The sequence below is a fragment of the Corvus hawaiiensis genome, chromosome 4 (assembly GCF_020740725.1).
Source record: "Corvus hawaiiensis isolate bCorHaw1 chromosome 4, bCorHaw1.pri.cur, whole genome shotgun sequence".
NCBI lineage: Eukaryota > Metazoa > Chordata > Aves > Passeriformes > Corvidae > Corvus > Corvus hawaiiensis.
The window spans coordinates 4,191,394-4,215,596 of NC_063216.1; the positions used below are offsets into that span (position 1 = coordinate 4,191,394).

At 41.3% G+C, this 24,203-nt stretch overlaps 1 protein-coding gene across 4 annotated transcripts in view; it reads left to right on the forward strand.

Annotated features, from left to right (window-relative positions):
- The window catches only part of PIK3C2G (phosphatidylinositol-4-phosphate 3-kinase catalytic subunit type 2 gamma), a 197,216-nt gene that overhangs the window by 120,681 nt on the left and 52,332 nt on the right, over positions 1-24,203 (forward strand). For all 4 annotated transcript variants that reach the window (XM_048302295.1, XM_048302298.1, XM_048302297.1 and 1 more), the window contains 3 exons: positions 133-269; positions 2,313-2,482; positions 22,504-22,660. In XM_048302295.1, the coding sequence (XP_048158252.1) occupies positions 133-269; positions 2,313-2,482; positions 22,504-22,660 (464 nt within the window). The remainder of the gene's footprint in view (positions 1-132; positions 270-2,312; positions 2,483-22,503; positions 22,661-24,203) is intronic.

A 24,203-nucleotide genomic window follows, 5' to 3' on the forward strand; every position in this document is an offset into this window, starting at 1 on the left:
AATTATAAGCTTTTAGCTATGTATTTTTTTTTTCTGCATGGAATGATCAAACAACAGGCAATATGCATTGATTGTCTCACTATGTTTTTAAAGTTGAGGATTTCTCATACAAACTCTTTTCCATCTGATTAGGACTGGTGCAGATGGTGCCAGATGCTACCACACTAGCGAAGATCCACAGGGAGTCTGGACTGATAGGACCACTGAAAGAAAACACAATTAAGAAATGGTTTCACCATCACCATCCTCTTGAATCAAGTTACCAAGAGGTAACATCATAATGAAGCTTATTACACATTTCATGCTATGCCATGGGGAAATAAAAGAACCAAATTACAGTAGGCAGCAAAAACGAGTGGCTCAGACATGAGACAAACAAGTCACATGCAGAGAAACCAGGGAATCCACTTAAACCCCACTCTCTTTCTAAGGAAATGCTGCTTTTTATCAGGTGCACAGTATTACGTTTTCTATAAAAATGTGTCATGGAGATGTTTTGAAATTTAGTAGTAAAGTGCAGAGAAATTGAAATAGAAATTGTCTTGAACTCAGAAAAAAAATTATTTTTTAGGTCAGCTCTTTAAATTCTTTATTTTATATGAACCATATAAAGTCTTGGCAGATGTCCTGTGTTTGGGGATGAAATGCCAATACCCACCGTTTCAGAAAGCTGTTTTATCAGAAATAAATGCAGAAGATCTTGCTTTTCATACCACATGTTCTCATGGGATCCCATGCAAGGCATCTAATTTTATGAAACTAGATGTTATGCATGAGCCAAATAATTGGAAATCTTATTTATGGAAGGTTTTCCAAGGAAATCTTTCTATCAGTTCCATGTTGGGTGAGCTTGTTTTGAGGCCCCTGAAAAATTTTTCAATTTTTGTATTTCTGGGACAATTTTTATAATCCTTTTTCCATGCAAATGATAAATTAGTGGCCAAAATTTTAAAATTAAAGGAGTGCTTTGAGTGTTTACCACTCTGAGAATGAAATGCTTTTATAGCAGTTTGTTGGTAGATGTGTAGTATAACTATGTTTGGTAAACTTTAGTAATTTTGTCATTATCCCACAGGCATTTTTTCATCCACATTTTGAGTAAGAATACTTGAATTCCTCATATATCATTTGGTTCAATTAAACAGGACCAATCTGTGTAGAATGGTTCTTTTAAAAGTTTGTGTGTTCGCAGTTCTATGGTAGAAGGGTAGACAACATTTCAATGCAAAAGTGAGGTACTGCTAATTATTGATTGAAAACTCAATTTCTTGCTGCTGCTGCTGTTTGTAAAAAGTACCATTAATGTGGAACAATTTAAAACCAATTCCTAACCAATTTCTTCCAATTTTTTAAGTATATAAAATGCAGTCAGATCTGATTACTATAGGGTATGCATACAATTACTCCTATGCATTTCCTTTGTGCTTGCTAGTGAATGAACCTTTCTCTTTTTTCACTCCTTCATAATTTTTTACTCATACAGTACTGGATCTAAGGTGCTTAGAAAACTGGTGCAGAACAAGCTTTAACATCCTCATTTTACAGTTGGGGGAACAAAATCACTGCAAGCTTAAGTGTTTTACCCAAGGTTATCAAAGTGAGTGAGTAGCACAGTTAGACATAAAATTCAGCCAACTCTTGTGCTGTGGCCTAAGTCTGCACAGTGCTGCCATGCCATTGCAGGTGGCATCCTGCATCTGCAGGGAATTCCTGAAAGCCTAAATAATCATTTGCCTTGGCTAATGTAGGTTTTGGCCAAAAACATTAGGATCCAGATTCGGTTTGGGTTTCTGTGTTACATTGTACACATTGTGATTTAGATTCATGGGGCATGGACTGAGTTCTGGAGAAAAAAAATCGGTGTAGGTACAGAACGGTGCAGTGAATGTAAAACCACCTACATCCTTTACAAGGCAAAGGGTTAAATTTGTGGATTTTCAAATAATTTCCTAGCAGTTGTTTGTGAAATATACATGCAGAACATTGAACAGAAAATGCCAGCTTCCTGCCTGTTTTTCTTAGGCTCATTTCACCTTAAAGTTTTCTGTTGACTTCCAGGTATCTTTGGAACTCAAGCTCAAAACCTCATGCATAAAATTGCTCTCGCACTGTAACTTTGAAAAGTTTGAGTGCCATTCTTATACCATTCCTACTCAGACCTGTCTCATGAATCTCTTTTCAATATTACCTGTTAAAATTTTGCCAACAAGCACAGCATTTGTAGAGCTACTTTTCACTATGATTATTTTTATTAGCATCACAAACAAATACATCTGGATATTTCATGTAAGTGCTTTTGTTTTACTCACTAGGCAGTAAGGAATTTCTTTTACTCCTGTGCTGGCTGGTGTGTTGTTACCTTCATCCTGGGAGTCTGTGATCGACACAGTGACAACATAATGCTGACAAAAGCTGGACACATGTTCCACATAGATTTTGGAAAATTTTTGGGTCATGCACAGATGTTTGGAAGCATAAGAAGGTTGGTATCTTTAGTAAAACACACAGTAGACTTCAAAGCAGTGTTCTGAAATTTCACAGCCTTATCAACTCCCATAAAAAAAAATACAAATGAGATTATGCTTTTTTTCTTCCTGTATTTTCCAAAACTTATTTTTTTTGTTTCTAGAAACTTCTAAAAAATGTAGGAAGGACTGGAAAAGGAATTAAAAGATGAGGAATTAAAAGTTGGAGATCCCTTTTCAGTGTAAAAGAAAAATGTAAATCCTTGTTTGGTCAGGAATTTGAATGATGCAGTTCAGTAGTGACCAGAATAGAAGACTGGCCTATGCCAGAAGAATTCTGATGTCCATTGCCTTTTTTTTCCTAGCAGAGGAGGCTTCCTAAAATGGATCCAAATCCATGTATCTATCTGACAACTTTTTTTCCATATTCAGAGAAGGAACCAAATTTTCCAAATAGACATGGAGAATAATTAAATTATGCCTCTGTGGGTAAATTTGCAAACTTTTTCATTATCTTTTGAAGTTCCACATCAAACTACACTGAGCTAGGGGTTGTTTTGCAAATATCTGATTTACCTTTGCATGTGTGATGCAACTATGCCATGATAAGAATAAACAAAAGAGAGTGGTCATGTATCCAAGTTCCTAATGTGAACATACCCTGAAGGAATGAATTGAAATGGAATAAGGATAGGATAATGCCAGTATGTCCAAAACACAAAGGAGCTGTTATAGCAGAGTAAAGAATGGATGAATGATCCCTTTTAGTGACAAGATGAGTAGTGTATGTCTTTCCTCTATGTTTCCTAATAATTTCCAGAACAAGTATCAGAATTAAGTTTGAGCTAATTTTCTTCTTTTTTTTCTTTCTATTTTTTTTGGTGGGGTTTTTTTTTTGTTTGTTTTTTGTTTTGGTTTGGTTTGGTTTTTTTGTTAAGCTGGCCTTTGCCTGATCTAGACTACCTCAGTGTGTTAGACAGACATAACAGCATGGGAGCATTGACACGAGGGAAGCTGATGAGGATAATAAGTACTTCTAAGTCAGGCAGTCAAAAGATTTAGTTGCAGCACTTAGAATTATCATCCATCATTCAAGATATGCACCCTTAATCCTACTTATTTGCTGTGGAAAGAATAAAGCAGAACAGAGTAATTAAAAACATACTCATGCACGCTCCTTGTCAAGTGCTGCATCCTTCTCTACAGCAAAGTTCCTATTGGAACCTAGCAGGAACTTCCTTGAGTAGCAATTTTACATAAGCAAAGAATTAGCTAGTTGAGTGAACAACTGGATGAAGCAAATATAAGAGGGGACACAGCAAACAAATTTAAGTAATGTAGTGGCAGTAATAGATATTAATGTTACTGTTTTACAGCTCGGTTATACTACACCTTCTTATTAAGTCCATGAAAACTTAAAATATAGTCACTTCCAAAACCAGCAGCCTCTTCTCCTGTTTCTCAATGCAGCATTTTGCTTTTAAACTACAGACTAAAATCACACATTTAGGACCTCCATTCATGGGCTGCCCTCATGATTCCTTAGGAAAATTGGGTCTCCCACCTCAGAGCAGGTTGCAAACACCGTGGGGTAATCATTGTTTTCCTCAAGCTCCATGCAGCTGAGCAGACACAGCATTAATGAACTAGTGATACTGTATTAATGACTATTGTTCTTATGAGCTGTGTGCACCTTCATGAAATGTAACACTATTTGGAACACAGGGATATCACATCTTTACACGTCACAAATTTCTGGTTCTCTCAAAATTTGAAGCTCTTGGTGCTGTTTGTGTCTACTCATTCCCACAGGGCAAGTCCTGAAACAGGTTTTGCCTCTGGTTTCTTTAACAGGTCTTATATTGTACTTGTATTTGAGTTCTTATTAGATTTTTACTTGAGTTTTTTGCACTCCCAGAATATCATACTCTAAAATAATGTTGAAAAAACAGCAGCATAATGCTACCAAACCTAAGAATTATTAAGTGATGACCCTTGGGGAGGTTGTACAGTAGTTATTCTACATACATCTCTGAGGTTCTACAGGAGCTTTAAAGAATGCAGAGCATGATGCAAATCCCTATACTTGGGATTGACACACATACAAACGTTTTTGTGTGAGTATAAAATGAAATCTGTGCAGATCAATGAAGGCTTACACGAAGGGAGTAAGTGTTAAAAGCAATCATTCCTTACAGAACTTCGCAAGCTGAGTGCCACAGTTGTCCATTTCCTGTTCTCAGGGAGTGCTTTTTGCCATCACAAAAACCTAATTCCTCTTAAAACTTCCTGAGGATAGGTCCTCTGCAGTATCCTGCATGTGGAGTCCTTCTTCTGATGGAAGTGCAGTGCAAGGAGTGCTTTGGCAGCTCAGGGACTCACACACGTGGGCTGCAGCTCTTTCTGTCACATCCAATATGAGTCTTCGGAGAACCTTTCAAAGCTGACATGATTCATCCAGTCATGCTCACTTTTGCATTCCTGATTGGATAAGACCTTAAAAGGGGATTAGTAAACTTTTCTGATTCCTGCCCTCATCTTTAAATGATATCCAATAAATCTGCTCGGTTTTGATTCCAAGTCAAAAATCAGGTCTTCTTGATTTGAGGGAAGAGGAATCAGGAACTTTCTCTCTACATGTGCCTTCACAGTGAAGTAAATACTTTAAATAGTACTAATAACTTGTCTTTCCTTGGATCTAGAGCTAATATTTCAGAACTGTTGGAGGGAGACTTATGATATATCTAACCAATAGCATAATAAAAGAGCTTAGCAGAAGAATTGTTCCCAAAGTCCCATAGGGAACTTTCCTACTGAACCATGAGATTCCATTATCTCTTCTTTCTGTTGTTTTGTTTCTTTTTTTTAAATATCACACTGAATGACATGTTTTATTAGCAGTAATAAAATGCTCCTTTCATTCTCTAACCCAGCCTCCACTTTTGACCCTGCATTCCCTAAAACAGGCAAGTCTGCAGGTACGCTTCAAACTGTGTGAAGAAATATTTCTTGCTTAATTTCTTCATATAACTGTCTTATTCTTCATCTATTGAGTGTCCTGCGGTAATCATCTTAGACCCACTCCAACTTAAATAGGTGTAATGTTATCCAGATAATCATCCAGGACTAAATCAGTCACGCAGTGGTTTGGAAGAAGGAGTCTGGCTCATGGTTGTACCTGCCATGCTTCCCTTGCCTTTGTTTCCTTCCTTTCGGTTCTGACCAGCTCCTTTTGAACATTCCTTCCCCGGTGAATTAAGCAGTAAGAGATTTATTTAAATCCTGTGCTAACTCAACTAATCCAAAATTCATCAGTCACATCCTCCCCACTTCCAGCACTGTCATCTATAATTTTTCAGTCAGTGTTGTGGAGTGTGAGACTTGGTGGCAAGACATGAAGTAGTGCAGCTCACGGCACACTCTAAATCCACCTTTTGATGACATCAGTGTCCATTCTTTTCTTTAAATATCCAGTCATCCTGATTACATCCAGCACTCACTGGCCTTTTCTCTTCCCTGATCTGAATCACAGACACCCTCTTGTCTCTTTGCCAAACTAATCCTGGGTCTTGGCATGGTTTTCCCAGAATTTAAATCTGCTAAGCTGGTTTTCTTCTACAAAGTTAATTACTAGAGGCAGCCTAAGTATTCCATTGGGAAATTCCAGTTATTAGGGAAGTTTCAAAAATATGGGAAAATTATGTTTCCCACATTTTCTTCCTAGGTTGGTGTTTTATTATACTGAGAAGTATTTCAGAACATCTGAGTATATAGAAACGTAGAAGTGCCTCTTTTTATTTTTAAAGTTACACATTTCATTTTGAGTGTTAATAACCTAAAATATGTGTTACTGTCTCACTAGAAGTGTTTATTAAAAAAAAAAAGCTTTCATTTCAAGTATTTCTAAAACAAAAATGTTGGCATATGGACATGGAAAAATAAGTTGTATCTGCATTTTTTTACTGTATTGTACCTACATTTGTTCTCTTTTTTTCTAAAAAGAAGAAAAAAGAGGAAGAAAGAAGAATTTGAGAATTACACATTTTACTTTTTTTCTTTTTACCCTTTAAAAATTTTATTTATATTACTCATATAGAGTCTAAAACTTGAAAGTAAAACTTAAAAGTATAATCACTTGAAAGTAAAAACTTAAAAGTATAATCACTTTTTGTGTTCTAAATTTGTGCATGAAAACTTGAATCAACCTGAATTAGATGTTGAAAGATTTCATTAGGAATTTTCAGTATATCTCATTATGAATTCATACTCTGCAGTTTGTAGTTATTTTTCTGACATGATGGATCTGGGTTTATTCGTTTCTTTGAAATGGTAACTCCTAATTCTTTGTCACTATTCACTTTCAGCACTTCCTGCATGCCACCCTCCAAAAATCTCTGACTGAAACCCTGGAAAGATTTAATTTCATTATTTAAAGCACCTTAGTAGCCCAAATGATCTTAATAAGATTACACGGATGTTTAAAGACTGTCATACACGTAAAGAATAAAAGGGGAAATGCTCATAAAGACCTGTAGGTGAAAGATTGTCATCTCCAAGGTGACAAGGCCTAAAAGGGCTTGAATTTATCAGGGAAGAAGTCCATCACTTTTGGAAGTCAGATGCCTCTAGTTGCCCCAAATTGAGCAGCAAAAGCACAAGCTGAGTCTGAGAACACATGAAGAGCACAAACTGCAGTCAGGGGATTCAGATGCACTTCTGTTGTCTTTATCCTGAGGAGCAGGGGTTTATTCTTGCTGGCCTGGTGCTTTCTCTAATTATTGAACCTGGATCATAGTTTTCCCTTTTTCATTGTTTTTTGGTTTTTTTGTTTGTTTGGTTTTGGTTTTTTTGCAGTAATAACCTCTTGTGGAGGGAAATCAGCTAAACCTTCTTGAAATCAGAGTAAATTATGTTCACTGTCCACTTTGTACCTGCAGGCTTTTAGTTATCCTTTTCCAAATACTCAGTTAAGGGAGGCACTGTTTTTCCCATGGAGTGTCTGCGTGGATTTGACCGTGTCCAGTTCTGTTCATGCGAGAGCCTTGTTCTGCTGCACTGAGTTTCCTGGAACCCAGCTCTTGTCTGCTGCAACTCTCAGTATCCTTCTTGGCTTTTCCTTCACTCCTAGGGTGGCATAAAATGCTTTTCTGACTTCACTTTCTTGAAGGAGTTATCATGTATTCCTGTTAACAATCATGTAGGCCGGAGAAGTTGCCTGATGCTTCCAGAGCCATCAGCAGAATTCCCTCTGCTTTGGGAGATTGGCTACACATGAGGTATTTAAGTGACTTCCTATCAAGTTCCTCTCCTCTCTCCTTTTCCCTCCTTCTCATTCCATTAGCCACCCTGTGTTTTTTTGTAGGATATGGCTCTAGAGATCGGAAGTTTAACAATAAAACAGAAATAAAAGGGGGAAAAGACATCATGGTCACTGTCCATTCTGATTATGGTTTTATTTGTTATCCTTTTCAAAGTGTAACTGTTTATAGAGGTGTGTATTTTCTCTTCCCTGCTCCCATCAGAAACATTGCATTTTATCATGCCTTTCTCTGAAAGCTTTCTGTACACACGTTTTTATGTTCGAGGGAGCTGTTCTCACACGCATTCAGATGTACATTTATATTCAGGGGAAGCTGTTCTCATACACAGTCAAGTATACATCAAGCACTTTTAAATTAATCTCTGTTTCTTGGTCTTCTATTTTTTTTTTTTTTTTTTTTGCTTGTTCTGCACACTACGCCTTTGTCCTTCATCCTTAACTGGAAAGCATACTGATATATTTAATTCATGTAGAATTTCATCCCCTGCCCCAAGGAATTTATTTGCAATTCAATTTCTTCATCACTGGTTTATTTCTCTATTTTGCCTGGTGATATACAAATGCCCTGCAGCCATCTATTACTGTGTTTTCTAAATATCCATCTCATACTGAAAAGACCTGTTAGTTGAATATTCCATGGGTAGGGCATATAACCCTACTTGTTCTGTTTCTTTTGAGGCACATTTTAGGTCTCAGTTTTAGAATCTTTTCAACTGCTGAGGGTCAGTCAGGACACAAAAAGCAATTGTCCAACAATCTCTGTTAACAAGAGGAATTGCTCCAATCTCCTTGTAAATTAACTCCCAAGTGGTTTATCAATAGGGCTAGTAATAAACTCTAACAAACACAGAAAATCTGATAGTCTTACAAAATGGTGTAAGGCATCAGGAATGCTGCACTGAGCACTGTCAGATATGGGTATTGAACGTGAAGTGTAGAAAGGATTTAACTCCACCTCGATGTTGTTTTGCAGTCTGTCTGCTGGTGACTGAGTGCAGGCTGCTTTGTGTGTGGCTGTTGGAATAGAGAAGCCCAGCTCAGCTCAGGAGGGGCCTTAGCTGGTCACAGGGGTGCTTCCTAACCACTCAGTGCTTGCAACAGGACAATGTCTGAAACCATTCAAGACAAGCGTGTTCCTAAAGCAGAGCAGATCTTCTTTCAGGGAGGATCTTCTTAGGAATCTTCCAAAGTACACCATCAGCTAACTGCACGGAGTGGTTGAAGTGCTGTGACATAAGTGAATAAATTCTGTGCTCGGGCTGCGGCAGAACTAGAGCTCACAGCAGAGGCTGGGCACTGCAGCCAGAGTGAAATCCATCCACAGATGTCTCCAGCTAGTTTCTGTGTTCCCATTATGAGTCTTGCCAAGTTCCTTGTTCCATGGGAGGGTTCCAGATGGGTCCCGGTGGCAGCACACTGCAAACGCTGGGTCTATCCTAGGAACTGTAACCGTGCCTAAGCTCAGCTTAGACAGTCCTGTTACCTGCACTGTCAGCACAGTAATCCTAGCGGACCAGGTGTGATCAAACCTCCATGATTTACCCACACACGAGCTTCAATTGGCCCACAATGAAAGAGATTTTTGTTAAGTGACATTCCCTTGCACTTTGTGCAGGCAAAGGGGCACAAATGAGTAGCTACTCTGACTCAGTTTACAGGGGAAAACTCGATGTTAACAGAATGGTGAATCAGAGCCCTTACCTTAGGAGAGGATTACAGCTTGTTTTCCACTACATCCATTAAACATGATTAAATCTCAATGCAACCAATTCAGTTACTGACAGGAACACAAAAATCTTTCAGAATAGGACAAGACAGTGTGTGAAATGCTTCTTTTATGGCTGATCAAAATAGTGAGTATGTTCAACACAGTGATTTTACTGATGAGCTAACACTGAGGCTGTGATAGTAAAAAAGAATATTAGCTGAAGTTCTGTCTTGGGGTGACCTTATGATGTGTATCCCATATCGCTGCCTATGCCCAGAAATTAATTATTGGCCTTTCTATGCCTCTGAACTGAGCCTGAGAGGGGGAAGAAAAACTGAGCAAAACTTTCTCAAAGCAGTTTGAAACTTGTTCAAGGTCACATAAAGATAGCAGGGGTTTTTTTCCAGCTGGGGCAGGGGGGAGCGAGGAAGCACCCGGCTGGCAGCTTTTCCAGTCAGTTTTTGGCCAGTTTTTTTCCAGTTCCTTGTTCTCTGGAGAGAGGCTGAGAGCTGAACTTTTCCTTCTCTGGAATTTCGGATTTTCTCCCTTTTCTACTGGACTGCCTGATTGCTGTAACATCAGAGCACATCGGGAGGACTTTCCACCGGGCACAGAGGGCCTGGCCCTGGGCCAAGCCCCAGCTCCGAGGAGACCAAAGGGAGGACTCGAACACTTTCCCAGGTTTTTCCTCTACAGCGAAAGATTTTACCATTTAACATTATTTTCCTTTCCCGTGTGCTTGTTAAATAAATAGTTTTATCTTCTTCACTTTCCTTCGAGGAAAATTTATTTTTTTTTTCCCGAACCTGGTGGGGGGAGGGGTGGTTGTGCCTTCTCTCAGAATATATATATATTTCTAAATTTGGCCAAACCGGAACAAATTTAGTGGCGCCCAACTGTGTGGCTCGAAGGAAAGTGAAAAAACTTGTGCTAATTACATTTTGAGTTGAATTTACTTATTCTGTGTTGGAGTAAAGTAGTCACCATGCTGGTTGAGTTCATAATGTCTCTCTGGCTCGATGTACTCATGTCTTTCTGGTCCTTAGGCTTCATTGAGGTACTAGTGCTTTTTTGGTCCCTAGGGTTGTTTGCCTATCCACAACTTGCTCCAATCTTGTCCCTGGTATGTAAATTTTACAGAGAAGGGAGACGAATCAGGATTTCTATTTTGCTGTGCTCAGTGATAATGATTTATAAGAAGTTGATAGAGGTACAGGCAGCTGTTCGAGGTGTGTATGATAAGTGGTTTCTCCGTCCTAACCCCAGTCCTAGCTTCAGTAGCCTGTTTTGGGAATTTATTAGTAATTGCACCCAGATTGTTAGAGGAGGAGGAAATGGGGTTTCCCTTGCCTTTAAATTTGACAGGTTATCTTTTGAGAATGTTCAGTATCCCCTGGATGTTAAAGAGACCACCCTCCTGGTATTTAATCTGGTAATCTTCCTCTATATGATTCACAGCTTGTCTAGAATAAGAGCTCAGATTTCCAGGGTGACTGCTGAGACACCTGACCCAGAGGTGGAAAATCCTGAGTGGTGTGGGGAATGGGAGGACATCGGCCAAACCCTAAAGAAATTCTCTGACCCGATAGTTTGGGATTTCCCATCTGAACAAATTCAGAAACCAGCTGAGGTGGGAAAATATCTGAAAGAGAGATACAATGACAATTCTAATGAGAACAAGCTCCTTGCAATATGTTGGGCTTTGGCATATGCCTATCGCACACTGCAGCAGCAAGTAAAGGTAGAGAGGCAAGAAGATCAATCAGCAAAGCCTGCAGACACCCCAGTCACTCAGGCTGCAGATAAACCAGACAGCCAGCCCAAAACAGATGGAGAGTCTAAGCCACTGACAGTGGCTCCTGTCACGAGGAAAAAGCACACAACCAAAACTGATCGCCCAGTGAAAGATGATGATGATGCAGGGGAAGGAACCTCAAAAGATGCAGGGGAAGGAACCTCAAAACCACCAACGGACTCAGGCACAGAAACCATTACTGAGTCCATGTCCATAAAGGACCTTCACAGCCTAAGAAAGGATTACACCCGACGGTCCGATGAATCCATAATAAGTTGGATGGTCCGTATTTGGGATGCGGCAGGTGATGATGTGATGCTGGACGGTGCTGAAGCGAGGCATTTGGGATCCCTGTCACAAGATCCAGTGATCGACCAAGAGATGAAAAGGGAGGCTAACTCTACCAGTCTCTGGAGACGAGTTTTGACAGGCGTGATGGAAAGATATATGTGTGGAGATGATCTCTACATGCAGCAAACGCCGTGGAAGACCATAGAACAAGGGATCCAACGCCTGAGAGAACTAGGGGTGGTAGAGGTTGTCTTCACACATGACCCAGGATTGAGGAGTCCAGACCGGGCCAGAGTTATTCCATACATGTGGCGAAAACTCATACAGCTTGGGCCACCAGAATACGCTTCTGCTTTAGCAATAATGAAACCAGACTACGGTGCGAATGAGACCGTGCGGGATATGGCAGTGAAGCTCAGAGCATATGCAGACTCTGTGCATGGCCCAACACATGCAAGAATCGCAGCTGTGGAAACACATATGCAGAAAATGGAAGATGAAATGAAAAAGAGTCTCCAGGAGATTAAAGAGTGCCTTCTCCGTGGACGTTCCCCAGAGAGAAGGTACATCCCACGAAGTGAGCTGTGGAATTTCCTGTGTGACAGTGGGGAAAACATGAGGAAGTGGGGTGGACAACCCACTTCTGCTCTGGCAGCACGAGTGAGTGAATTGAAGGAGCGCAAGTCTCAGAAAGGAGGATCTACCAAAAAGGAAGTAGCTCCAGTTGCCTGTAGCCAAATTGCCGGAAATGATGGAAAAGACGACGGCATGTCCAATTCCCATGAAGGAACCTCTAAGGTGCAGGCCCAGGGAAAGAAGGATAACCAGGCATAGAGGGGCCCTGCCTCTAGCCAGGTGGAGGTCAGGGAAAACCGTGTTTTTTGGACTGTGTGGATTCGTTGGCCTGGTACATCAGAACCACAAAAATATGATGCCTTGGTTGACACTGGTGCGCAGTGTACAATAATTCCATCGCAGCATGTGGGGGTAGAATCTGTTTCTATTTCTGGTGTAACAGGTGGATCACAAAATTTGACCTTGGTGGAAGCTGAGGTGAGCCTGACTGGAAATGAGTGGAAGAGACATCTCATTGTGACTGGCCCAGAGGCCCCGTGCATTTTGGGCATAGACTTCCTCCGGAACGGGTATTTTAGAGACCCAAAGGGACTCAGGTGGGCTTTTGGAATAGCTGCTGTGGAGACAGAGGGCATTAAGCAATTGAACACTTTGCCTGGGCTATCAGAGAACCCATCTGCAGTTGGCCTTCTGAAGGTGGAAGAACAAAGAGTACCAATTGCTACCTCGACAGTGCATCGCCGACAGTACCGGACAACTCGAGATGCTGTGATTCCCATCCACAAGATGATCCGTGAGCTGGAGACCCAAGGGGTGGTCAGCAAGACCCACTCACCCTTCAACAGCCCCATCTGGCCTGTGCGCAAATCGGAAGGAGAATGGAGATTGACTGTGGACTATCGTGCCCTGAATGAAGTGACTCCACCGCTGAGCGCTGCCGTGCCAGACATGTTGGAGCTCCAGTATGAGCTGGAGTCCAAAGCAGCGAAGTGGTACGCCACTATTGACATTGCCAATGCATTCTTCTCCATTCCTCTGGCAGCAGAGTGCAGGCCTCAGTTTGCCTTCACCTGGAGGGGCGTGCAGTACACCTGGAACCGACTGCCCCAGGGGTGGAAGCACAGTCCCACCATCTGCCATGGACTGATCCAGACTGCACTAGAAAAGGGTGAGGCTCCAGAACATTTGCAGTACATTGATGACATCATTGTGTGGGGGAACACTGCAACAGAAGTGTTTGAGAAAGGAGAGAAAGTTATCCGGATTCTCCTGAAAGCTGGTTTCGCCATTAAGAAGAGCAAAGTCAAGGGACCTGCCCAAGAGATCCAGTTCCTGGGAGTGAAATGGCAAGATGGACGGCGTCAGATTCCCACTGAGGTCATCAATAAGATCACAGTAATGTCTCCACCGACCAACAAGAAGGAAACACAAGCTTTCCTAGGTGCTATAGGTTTCTGGAGGATGCACATTCCCGAGTACAGCCAGATTGTGAGTCCTCTTTACCTGGTTACCCGCAAGAAGAACGATTTCCATTGGGGCCCTGAACAGCAACAAGCTTTTGCCCAAATCAAGCAGGAAATCGCTCATGCGGTAGCCCTTGGCCCAGTTAGGACAGGACCCGAAGTGAAGAACGTGCTCTATTCTGCAGCCGGAAGCCATGGCCTGTCCTGGAGCCTCTGGCAGAAGGTGCCTGGTGAGACTCGAGGTCGACCACTGGGATTCTGGAGCCGAAGCTACAGAGGGTCTGAGGCCAACTACACCCCAACAGAAAAGGAGATCTTGGCAGCCTATGAAGGAATCCAAGCCGTCTCAGAGGTAATTGGCACTGAGGCACAACTCCTCCTGGCACCCCGACTACCGGTGCTGGGGTGGATGTTCAAAGCAGAGGTTCCCTCTACCCACCATGCCACCAATGCCACATGGAGCAAATGGATTGCTCTCATCACACAGCGCGCCCGAATCGGAAAACTGAATCGCCCTGGGATTTTGGAAATAATTACCAACTGGCCTGAAGGTGAAAACTTTGGTCTTGCTGATGAAGAACAAGTGACACGCGCTGAAGAAGCTCCACCGTACAACCAACTGCCATCAGAAGACACACGCTACGCTCTTTTCACCGATGGTTCTTGTCGCATCGTAGGGATGAAACGAAAGTGGAAAGCAGCCGTATGGAGCCCCACACGACGGGTTGCAGAAGCTACTGAAGGAGAAGGTGGATCAAGCCAACTCGCTGAACTCAAAGCTGTTCAACTAGCTCTGGACATTGCTGAAAGGGAGAAGTGGCCAAAGCTCTACCTCTACACACTGATTCATGGATGGTAGCCAATGCTCTGTGGGGATGGTTAGAAAAGTGGGAAAAAGCTAATTGGCAGCGTAGGGGAAAACCAATCTGGGCTGCTGCAGAGTGGAAAAACATCGCTGCCCGAGTAAGAAAGCTGGCTGTGAGAGTCCGCCATGTGGATGCTCACGTCCCCAAGAGTAGGGCTAATGAGGAACACCAAAACAACAAGCAGGTAGATCAGGCTGCAAAGATAGAAGTGTCACAGGTAGACTTGGACTGGAAACACAAGGGAGAGTTGTTCCTAGCTCGATGGGCCCATGATGCCTCAGGCCATCAGGGCAGAGATGCCACCTATAAGTGGGCACGAGACCGAGGGGTGGATCTAACCATGGACAGTATCTCCCAGGTTATCCATGACTGTGAGACATGCGCTGCGATCAAGCAGGCCAAGCGGGTGAAGCCCCTGTGGTACGGTGGGCGATGGTCCAAATACAAGTATGGGGAAGCCTGGCAGATTGATTACATCACACTGCCTCAAACCCGCCAAGGCAAGCGCTATGTGCTCACAATGGTAGAAGCCACCACTGGATGGCTGGAGACCTACCCTGTGCCTCACGCTACTGCCCGAAACACCATCCTGGGCCTTGAAAAGCAAGTCCTTTGGAGGCATGGCACCCCTGAGAGAATCGAGTCTGACAATGGGACTCATTTTAAGAATAGCCTTATTAATACCTGGGCTAGAGAACATGGCATTGAGTGGGTGTACCACATCCCTTACCATGCACCAGCTGCAGGCAAAGTGGAACGGTGCAATGGATTGTTGAAAACCACTTTGAAGGCACTGGGTGGGGGAACTTTCAAAAATTGGGAACAGAATCTAGCAAAGGCCACCTGGTTAGTTAACACCCGAGGTTCCACCAATAGAGCTGGTCCAGCCCAATCTGAATCCCTGCATACAACAGATGGAGATAAGGTCCCAGTAGTGCATGTCAGAGGTCTGTTAGGAAAGACTGTGTGGATAAATTCTGCCTCGAGTACAGACAAACCCATCCGTGGGGTTGTCTTTGCTCAGGGACCTGGTTGCACATGGTGGGTAATGCAGAAAGATGGCACAACACGTTGTGTACCACAGGGAGATCTGATTGTTGTGTGAAAACCACCTGTAGTGTGAAATGCCAGAATACCCTTGCTTGCTGAGTGTCACTGTCACTGTTCGTACATAGCTGTGTATATATATAAGTTTATGTATTAATGTGTGTGTGGAGAATTAGAATATCTTAGTTTGGACATTGAGCCAACAATATGGGATAAGGGGTGGAATGTCTTGGGGTGACCTTATGATGTGTATCCCATATCGCTGCCTATGCCCAGAAATTAATTATTGGCCTTTCTATGCCTCTGAACTGAGCCTGAGAGGGGGAAGAAAAACTGAGCAAAACTTTCTCAAAGCAGTTTGAAACTTGTTCAAGGTCACATAAAGATAGCAGGGGTTTTTTTCCAGCTGGGGCAGGGGGGAGCGAGGAAGCACCCGGCTGGCAGCTTTTCCAGTCAGTTTTTGGCCAGTTTTTTTCCAGTTCCTTGTTCTCTGGAGAGAGGCTGAGAGCTGAACTTTTCCTTCTCTGGAATTTCGGATTTTCTCCCTTTTCTACTGGACTGCCTGATTGCTGTAACATCAGAGCACATCGGGAGGACTTTCCACCGGGCACAGAGGGCCTGGCCCTGGGCCAAGCCCCAGCTCCGAGGAGACCAAAGGGAGGACTCGAACACTTTCCCAGGTTTTTCCTCTACAGCGAAAGATTTTACCATTTAACATTATTTTCCTTTCCCGTGTGCTTGTTAAATAAATAGTTTTATCTTCTTCACTTTCCTTCGAGGAAAATTTATTTTTTTTTTCCCGAACCTGGTGGGGGGAGGGGTGGTTGTGCCTTCTCTCAGAATATATATATATTTCTAAATTTGGCCAAACCGGAACAAAACTTGATATACATAAAAGAAGAACTAACTTAATGAATAAATAAGACTGTAATAGTTTAAGAACTATCCTCATCTACCTAAGGAATTCAGGAGATTCTTTCTAGCTTAATGTTTCTGCCTCTGAAGGTAGATGTTAATGTAAGAAATACCGTGGGTAAAAATGCAATCAGAAATGAGACTTCAGATGTGTAGTTTGAAGTCTTTTCTTGCAGTAGATATCTCAAGCAGCAGCAGAAATGGCACAATATAGAGTGAAAACCATGTTACCTGGTATAGGCCTGGTCATTTAGTTAAATAATGTAGGTAAAAATTATTAGATGCAATGTTTGAATGTCCAGGACGTAGTTTACTCAAGCCAAGGATGCTCAGGACATTCAGAAATCTTTCTCTGTTATGGAAATGAGGTCAGAACTAAATTCAGACCAGTTTATCCAAGGCTGTGTCCAGCTAAATCTTAAAACCTCCCAGGATAATCTTCCAAGGCAACCTGTTTCAATATTTACTTTTCCTCATAGTGAAGGGGTTTTGTTTTAGTTCTTTTTTTCTTATGGCAAGTCAGAACTTCAGCTGTTTCAGTTTTCTCTCTTATTCATGTCTGGATCCATCTGTGTTAGAGCCTCTTGCAGAGAAAAGAAAATCCCCTTTGGCCTCTTGAAAACCTTTCATCTCCTGGGTAAACAAGCCCACGTTCCTAAGCCTCTCCTCACAGGCAAGTGCCACCAACATCATGGTGGCACTGCTGACTTACTCCAGTTCTGTGACTTCTTTCAAGTTTTGGCAGGGTGTGAGCTAATGAATACTAAGTGGAACATCTTTATATATGGCATCTTTCAGTATTTTCATTAGTAACCAGCATGATGGGATAGAGAATGTGTTTGTTCGTTTTTTGGTAGAGGCCCTTTGTACAAGGTTTTGGTTGTGGTGAAAGTTTGGATGAGCAGTTTTTTAGAAAGGGATCTGGGAGTTTTACCACAGCCAAATATGAGTTGATGATAAGATATTGGTTAGAAAAGCTTGAAATTTGAAGTAATCCTTTTGTTTCACTTTGCACCGGGAAAAGTTCACCTGGAATATTTTTAACATTTTACATTCAGAAAGATGGAGATAAGGAGCCCAGAGACATTAAAGGAGTCCAGAAAAAGGCAATTAAAATCATCGGACATCCAAAATACAAGACTTGTGAGAAAAAGTGGCAGTAGTTGTCTACAGAAGATTGAGGAAAGACAGAGTAATAGTCTGCAAATGCTTTAGGGGCTGCTGTAAAGAAGATAGGATCTTCAAGTTCTGTTAGGAAAGAGCAAGAATTAATAAGATGAAAGCACAGCAAGATTTAGATGAGGCATTAGGGAAAAAAATGCTGTGAGGGGACATCCTAGAACAGAAATTTGATAGGGAGGTTGGAGAAGAACTCTATCATAAAAATCTTTGAGAATAGGCGAAATAAGAATGCCAGAAGCATCTTTATGGTCTTGTCCTGATAAGAAGAAAAATGGAGTATGTCTTGTGGTCCAGGCATATTTCATGTTTGCTGGAGATAAATTGTGTTGTGCGGTTTTTCCCTGTTTCATTATTTAATATATAAAAGGAGTGCCATTGCTTATGGGTTTTTACTGTCTACAAATGTATATGATTACTGTGATTAAATATTTTCACTTGGCTTTAGAGAAATAAGCACTCATGTTCATTTATTTCGTGTTCTTCAATAAGGTTTTGGCTTTTGCTGCAAAGGATGTCAGCAGTGAAGTACTCCCTAAAAGCTTTTCCTATTTTATTGGATACATCTAAATTCCCCATAGTCATGCTGAATATTATCAGTCACTCTCGACTCAGCCAAAATGGTTTTAAAGCAGTCAGGGAATGTAAGAGGGTTTTTGCTGTTGAGCAGCTGATTTTTAAATTGCAAAGAGTTCTATGTGGTTTCTCACACACTGTCCACGTGAAAACTTGGACTACAACGGGTTTGATCTCACTGCATTAATGTGTGTGACTTGCACTTTCACCTAAGTGCACTATTGGGAAGTTTAGATTGGATCAGAGCAAAGGTCATTTGTTGCTGGTTATCTCATATGCTTTTCCTACTTAATATAAAAAGAAGTCTGTGTATCATTCCTAAATGTTCTGTACCGTGAGATTCAGAGTAGGAAAAACTGAAACCATTGTTGACCTTACAAGCTTTGTTAATCAGCTTACATTTAGTGTTTCATAACAAATCCTGACACTCTTACTGGTTTTCTAGGAATTCAGCATAATTCTAGCCCACAGTGAAATCCCAGTAGATGTTCCCATCACCCCAGACCAAGTTTATTATTGCATGATAAGCTCTTCATTTGCTTGAGGTTTCCTTTCTTTCTTCCCTCTCATGATTTATCATCCAAACATTTGTAATCTCCAGAGGAACTGCAAAACACGTTCCCATGAAAATCTTAAATCTCTAAAAGCAAAAAACAAAAAAAAGAATAAAACCCTCATAAAGTAGCCTTGTTTCTCACTGAATGGCTTGTGTAAACTCTTTTGTCACAGCCACAGTAAAGTATAGGTCTTTAAAGTCCAGGACTGCAATCAGACTCTGTCATAAACAAGAGTATTGCCTTTTTGACCGATTTCTACTATAAAACCAAAGAGTTCATTAATCTCATCTAGGGCTTTAGTGGGGGAAAAAGAAAAAAGGAAAGAAAAGAGTAGGCAAGCTGTGGAAAGGGAGCTTTAATGATTTTGGGAGGTTTATTGGCTGTACATCTTTGGTCAATCTCAAGCCACACTAGTTCTCTCAGGGAGGCTTTTCTTTTCTAAAAATAATGGTACCAGACATCATAATTACACAATCGAGGTCATTCAACAATGCTTCAATTCCATATTTCTTTAGCACACCAGAAATAAAAAAAAAAAAGGCTTTTGTTCTACAGAGATACGGTAAAAGGCTTTTACTTGGAGATACTTCATCATGCCAGTTTTTCTAAAGAGATACCAGGCATTTCCTCAATTTGATGGAGGCAGCAAGTTGTATCAATACAGATTTTGGGCCAGGGGGCTCTTCCCATTGGCTGTGACACAGTCATTGGTCACCAAATATCTTATGCATATAAAGTGTTACAGGCCTTGGCTGATCTTGAGGGTGTTCTGGGGTAAGAAGTATTTGATGTTTGGAACTTTAAGATAAGTTCATGTGAGCAAGCTGTGTGATAGTTGTAGGTCCAAATGAAAGCTGTTCTTACCGGGCCTTTGGATGCATTGCCTGCCTTCTGAATAAGTGCCAGCATGGAATGGGATCGTGGCTATCTGCCCTGGAGAAGGCTGCCAGTCGGAGATGTCCTGGTTTAAATTCAGAAACGCAGCCTGTGCCCCAGGGTGAGGTTCATTTGCACGGGGCATGGTACATGCAACAACAGGGCACACATTGCTTTTCTCCTTCTGGAGGCTAAAACAGCCTCTGTTGTTTGCTGATGTAAATTTTGCCACCATGATGGACGGTGACTGGACTTGGCTGTTTGTCATTTTGCTGGACAATTTTCCCGTCTACATTCTTATTTTCCAAAGGAGTTTGTGAAAGCAGCAAGGAACATTTTGCATCTATGCACAGACATTCACCCTGTCAATTGGTTTTTCAGAATCCTTTGTGTTCTGTTTAGTGAGTAAGCGTCTCCTCCCACTGAAACTTTATTTTATAATGCTATTGTGAGAAATGGCTGTGTTGTTCCTTCTAGTGGGTCTTGTTTCTCATATTCCAAATTGGCTTTATGTGAGGGTTTTTTTAATTTTTTTTAATTTACATTGCCAAGTGTTCCCTTTGTGAACAGCCAGCTTACTTACTGGAGCCTCAGCATCCAGGGGTTGCAGGGTTTCCCTCGTGGGAGAGGTTCTAATAACAAAAGACCTTACACAGAACAGGAGAAGTCAAATTCCTACACCATATTTTGCAGGTTGACAAGGGAGGACTGGCCTAACACCCTAAAACATACTCACAAAAGATACCAAGAAATTTAAGAACCTTGTAAAACTGCTTTCAGTTGTCTTACCAGTCAAATTAATCTATAAATAATGTAAATACTAAAATATCCGTTTTGTGTTCACATAGATCCTTTAGTGACAGCAGTAAGAGAATTGATTAATGTTGCAGTCTTTACATTATGGAAAAGTTGGCCCATGGCCCAACCCAGCAGTGTTAAATACCATATTTCTTCCAGTAAAGTAATTTCTGATTGCAGGATCTATTTTCAGCTCCAGTAGCTCAATGTGGGAGACTTGGACTAGCTCAGAAAGGGCTGTGTTTTCATAGTGAAATTGTGTCTCTTGATGCAGTTGGACATCAGAAATCAAATATGAACTCTGAACAAAATGCCTCATATTTATAGCAGTAGTTTTGACTCGGAATATTTTAGCCCAAGAACAAATTTGGAGTTAAGACATTCTTGAGATACTAAAATGCTTTCAGATCAGGATTTAGATTGGCCTTCTGCCCGCATATACATCAAGATGTTAACGTTGCTAATTTTCTCTGTCTCTCTCTTTTCTATGGGCTTCAACCAATTGAATTGCATTATTCTAATTGTATCAATTTATTTAATACTTAATGTCTATTTTAAATACCACTGATGAAAAATAAGCTAGAAGATAAATGAATGAATGAATGAGTGAAAGAAGGTTCTGGGAAAACCTAGGCTCTCAGACATCAGTAGTAGACGCAGGTTTGTAAATCTTGGAGATCTACAGCACAAAACTATACAATAACTGTGTAACAGTCACACTTTAATATAACCCTCACTCTGTTAACTCCCATCTTCGTCACACAGAAAACTGTGGAGGGAAAGAATTTCTATTGAGGACCTTCATCATGCCTAGTACTACCTTGCTGAAATTCAGTAATATGTTTTTTTAAAACCCCACCCTAATGGCCTGGACTGTTTGGAGGTGAATGACAACCATGGGAGGTCTGGATTCAAAGTTAGCTGCCATTTCCAAACATAAAAGTGGGACGGCCACCTGAGCAATTTTTGTGACTAAAACTTCCAGCTGTGCCTATAATCTCATGACAACTTGTTTTTCTTTCTGCAGTAACATAAGGCAGGCACTTTTATGGGAAGATGAGGAAAACTCCCAGGAGAGCTCATCTTTCTCATTTATTTATCCATCAGGAAGCAATGGGTTGATTCAGCCCATGTTTGAGGTTTTAGCAAGAAATAGACTTCCTAAAATTTGTTTCTGCATTTGAACTTACCAAGAACATTGAGTTTATTTAAATTTATTTTGAATTAGGGGTTAACACACAGTGTATATTGCCTTGGAATAGAGCCCTCTAATCTGTTTACATGGCTCTGTGTACACAGTTGTGATGAGTAAATCACTGCAGTAGGTTTTTCTGTGTGAGGATGCAGTTTATCAGGCCTTTCTCAAACTATTGAATGATAGGATTGTTAGGAGAAGCCTGGCTAATCTGTTTTCTTCTGCAATAGCATGCCATAGCCACAAACTCTGCTAGTGATAAGAAAAAAAGGCAAGCCGTGTTGTCAGATTCTGCACCTCATTTACCCAAGGGTGAACACAGAGCAACTGTAGGAAAAACAAGACAATGTATTTATATTCTGTTTTAACTTGAGTCAGAAACAACTCTTCAGGATGGTGTATATTTAATGGTAGCATCATAGCTTGGGGGTTTGTAGTTGTTGTTGGATTGTGGAGGTGTAGGGTTTTTTCTTAAATTCCCTTCTTGCCTAGTAGAGAGTTGATATTTATAACCCACCCTGTTTGAGAACAACTTTTAAATATTTCAATACCAAGGGAGAACTTGTTTCCAGATTCACTTTCAGGCTGGAGTCAAGAAATTAAAGCAATGAGGGTTTAAAAAGAAAAGCAAAGAAGAGCCAGAAGAAAACACTTGTTCAGTTGTTGGATTTCTCACTAGGAAACTTTCTGTAAAGTCTCACTCTGCCCCAATTAGTCAGAGCAATAGAGATTTTCACACTGAGAAAGGGAGAGATGGAATAATGAGGAAGGTAATGCTGAAAAACACAAATGTGAATAATGAGTTACAAATATTACCTGTCCTGCATGATTAGCTATTTTCAGTGAAATTTCTCATGTAATTGCTCTCTTTTGCAGGGACCGAGCTCCCTTCATATTCACATCAGAGATGGAGTATTTCATAACAGAGGGTGGAAAAAACCCACAGCGTTTTCACGAGTTTGTGGAGCTTTGTTGTCGAGCTTATAATATTGTCAGGAAACACAGCCAGCTACTCCTGAACCTGATAGAGATGGTAAGAAGCTTGAGGATGAAACCAAAAATCATTTTCCTCTGGGATTCTCTTCCCTTTTACCACTTCTCTGCTGTACTGCTCTCCAGTAGCACCCTGATTGAAGATTGTCAGGTGCACAGTTGATAACGTTAGTGCTGCACTTCCTGTGCAAGAAAACTGCCCACTTTCAGTACTGATTTCTGAGAAAAGGAAAACTAAGCTGCTTGGTGTTTTTTCCATTTCATAATGCATTATTTTTTACAAAAGAGCAGAAAACTGCAAAAGAAGCTGGGTAAAAGTTTTACATTCAGGAATTTCACTCAGCCCTTTTCCTAGGTCTTCATTTACCATTCCTGTTTGTGTTTACAAGACAAAGTAAGGTAAATATTTCACAGGGTGGGTGATCTGACTGTACTTAGCAGCAGTGCACTACAACAATGCCTTTAGAATGGGGGGGTTGCACATTTCCACAGTCCCTTCTCAGGATGGCAAGCATAGGAACGAGAGAGAACTGCCCATATTGACACAGGTTTAAAAATTCTTTTGTATAGAGTTTTAAGAGCTCTAGGAGCTTTTATCTTTAAGTACTCCTACTAATTCATGTGCTATGGCAAATTCCATATCTGATTTATGCCTCTATTTACTTGTGTGCGAGAGGTTAATGATTTTCCCCTTCATGGGTACAAGGAGAATGTTACATTAAGTAATACTTGCTAAGATGCTTGGCTAAGATACCAATCCAAAATTTATATGCAGGGCCCCCATGACCTAGGGGAGTGGTCTGTGCCTGAAAAAGTCTTCGTGGCCTTATAAACAGAGCTCCTGCTGAGATTGGGGTACAGCCAAAATGTTGCTCAGTTAACACTACTTTATCACCTCCAACTTATGCAGTGGAGAAGGGTGAGAGAAATGGAAGGAATCTCTCATCTTGCCTCTTCCATCTTGTCCATGGATTCTCATGCAATGATTCAGTGAGAGATTCCCTAATACGGAACAGGAAGGATTGCTCCAGATCCCTTGAGCTTGCTGCTAGGTAGTTACAAAGGTGCAACAAAACTACATTCCCATCATAAAGCACAGTTTCACCCTGGAAGCAGTGCAGAGTGCGGTTGTAGGAGATCCTGTCCAAGTTAGAGAGCCTCTAGAAAGCTCAGGACCACCCCACTTCTCCCACCCACAGCAGTAATCCCTACATTTCTGAACAGGTTGCCTAAAACTGTGTGGTGCAAATAAAGCCCCATCTCCTGCCCATCTCCTTGTCCCCAGGGCAGTCCCTCTTTCTGCAAGCAGCAGAGATAATGATGTTAGATTACTCTGGGATAATAGAGCATGTTAGGAAAATGCTCCTAGCAAGAGCTCTGAAATAATGATCTCTGCCTGGCCGCAGCTCAGGTTTGTCTGCATTCAGGACATGCTGCATCTTTTGTTTCTGCTGATCTTGTAGCAGAGGTAATAGAGCTGAGCTAAAAGTCAGCATCCAGATTTGTCTTAATATTTGTCCATGGGCTGCAGCTCAGTCAGTTGTGTTGCACTTCATAATTGAAAAATGACTGGCAGCACACTC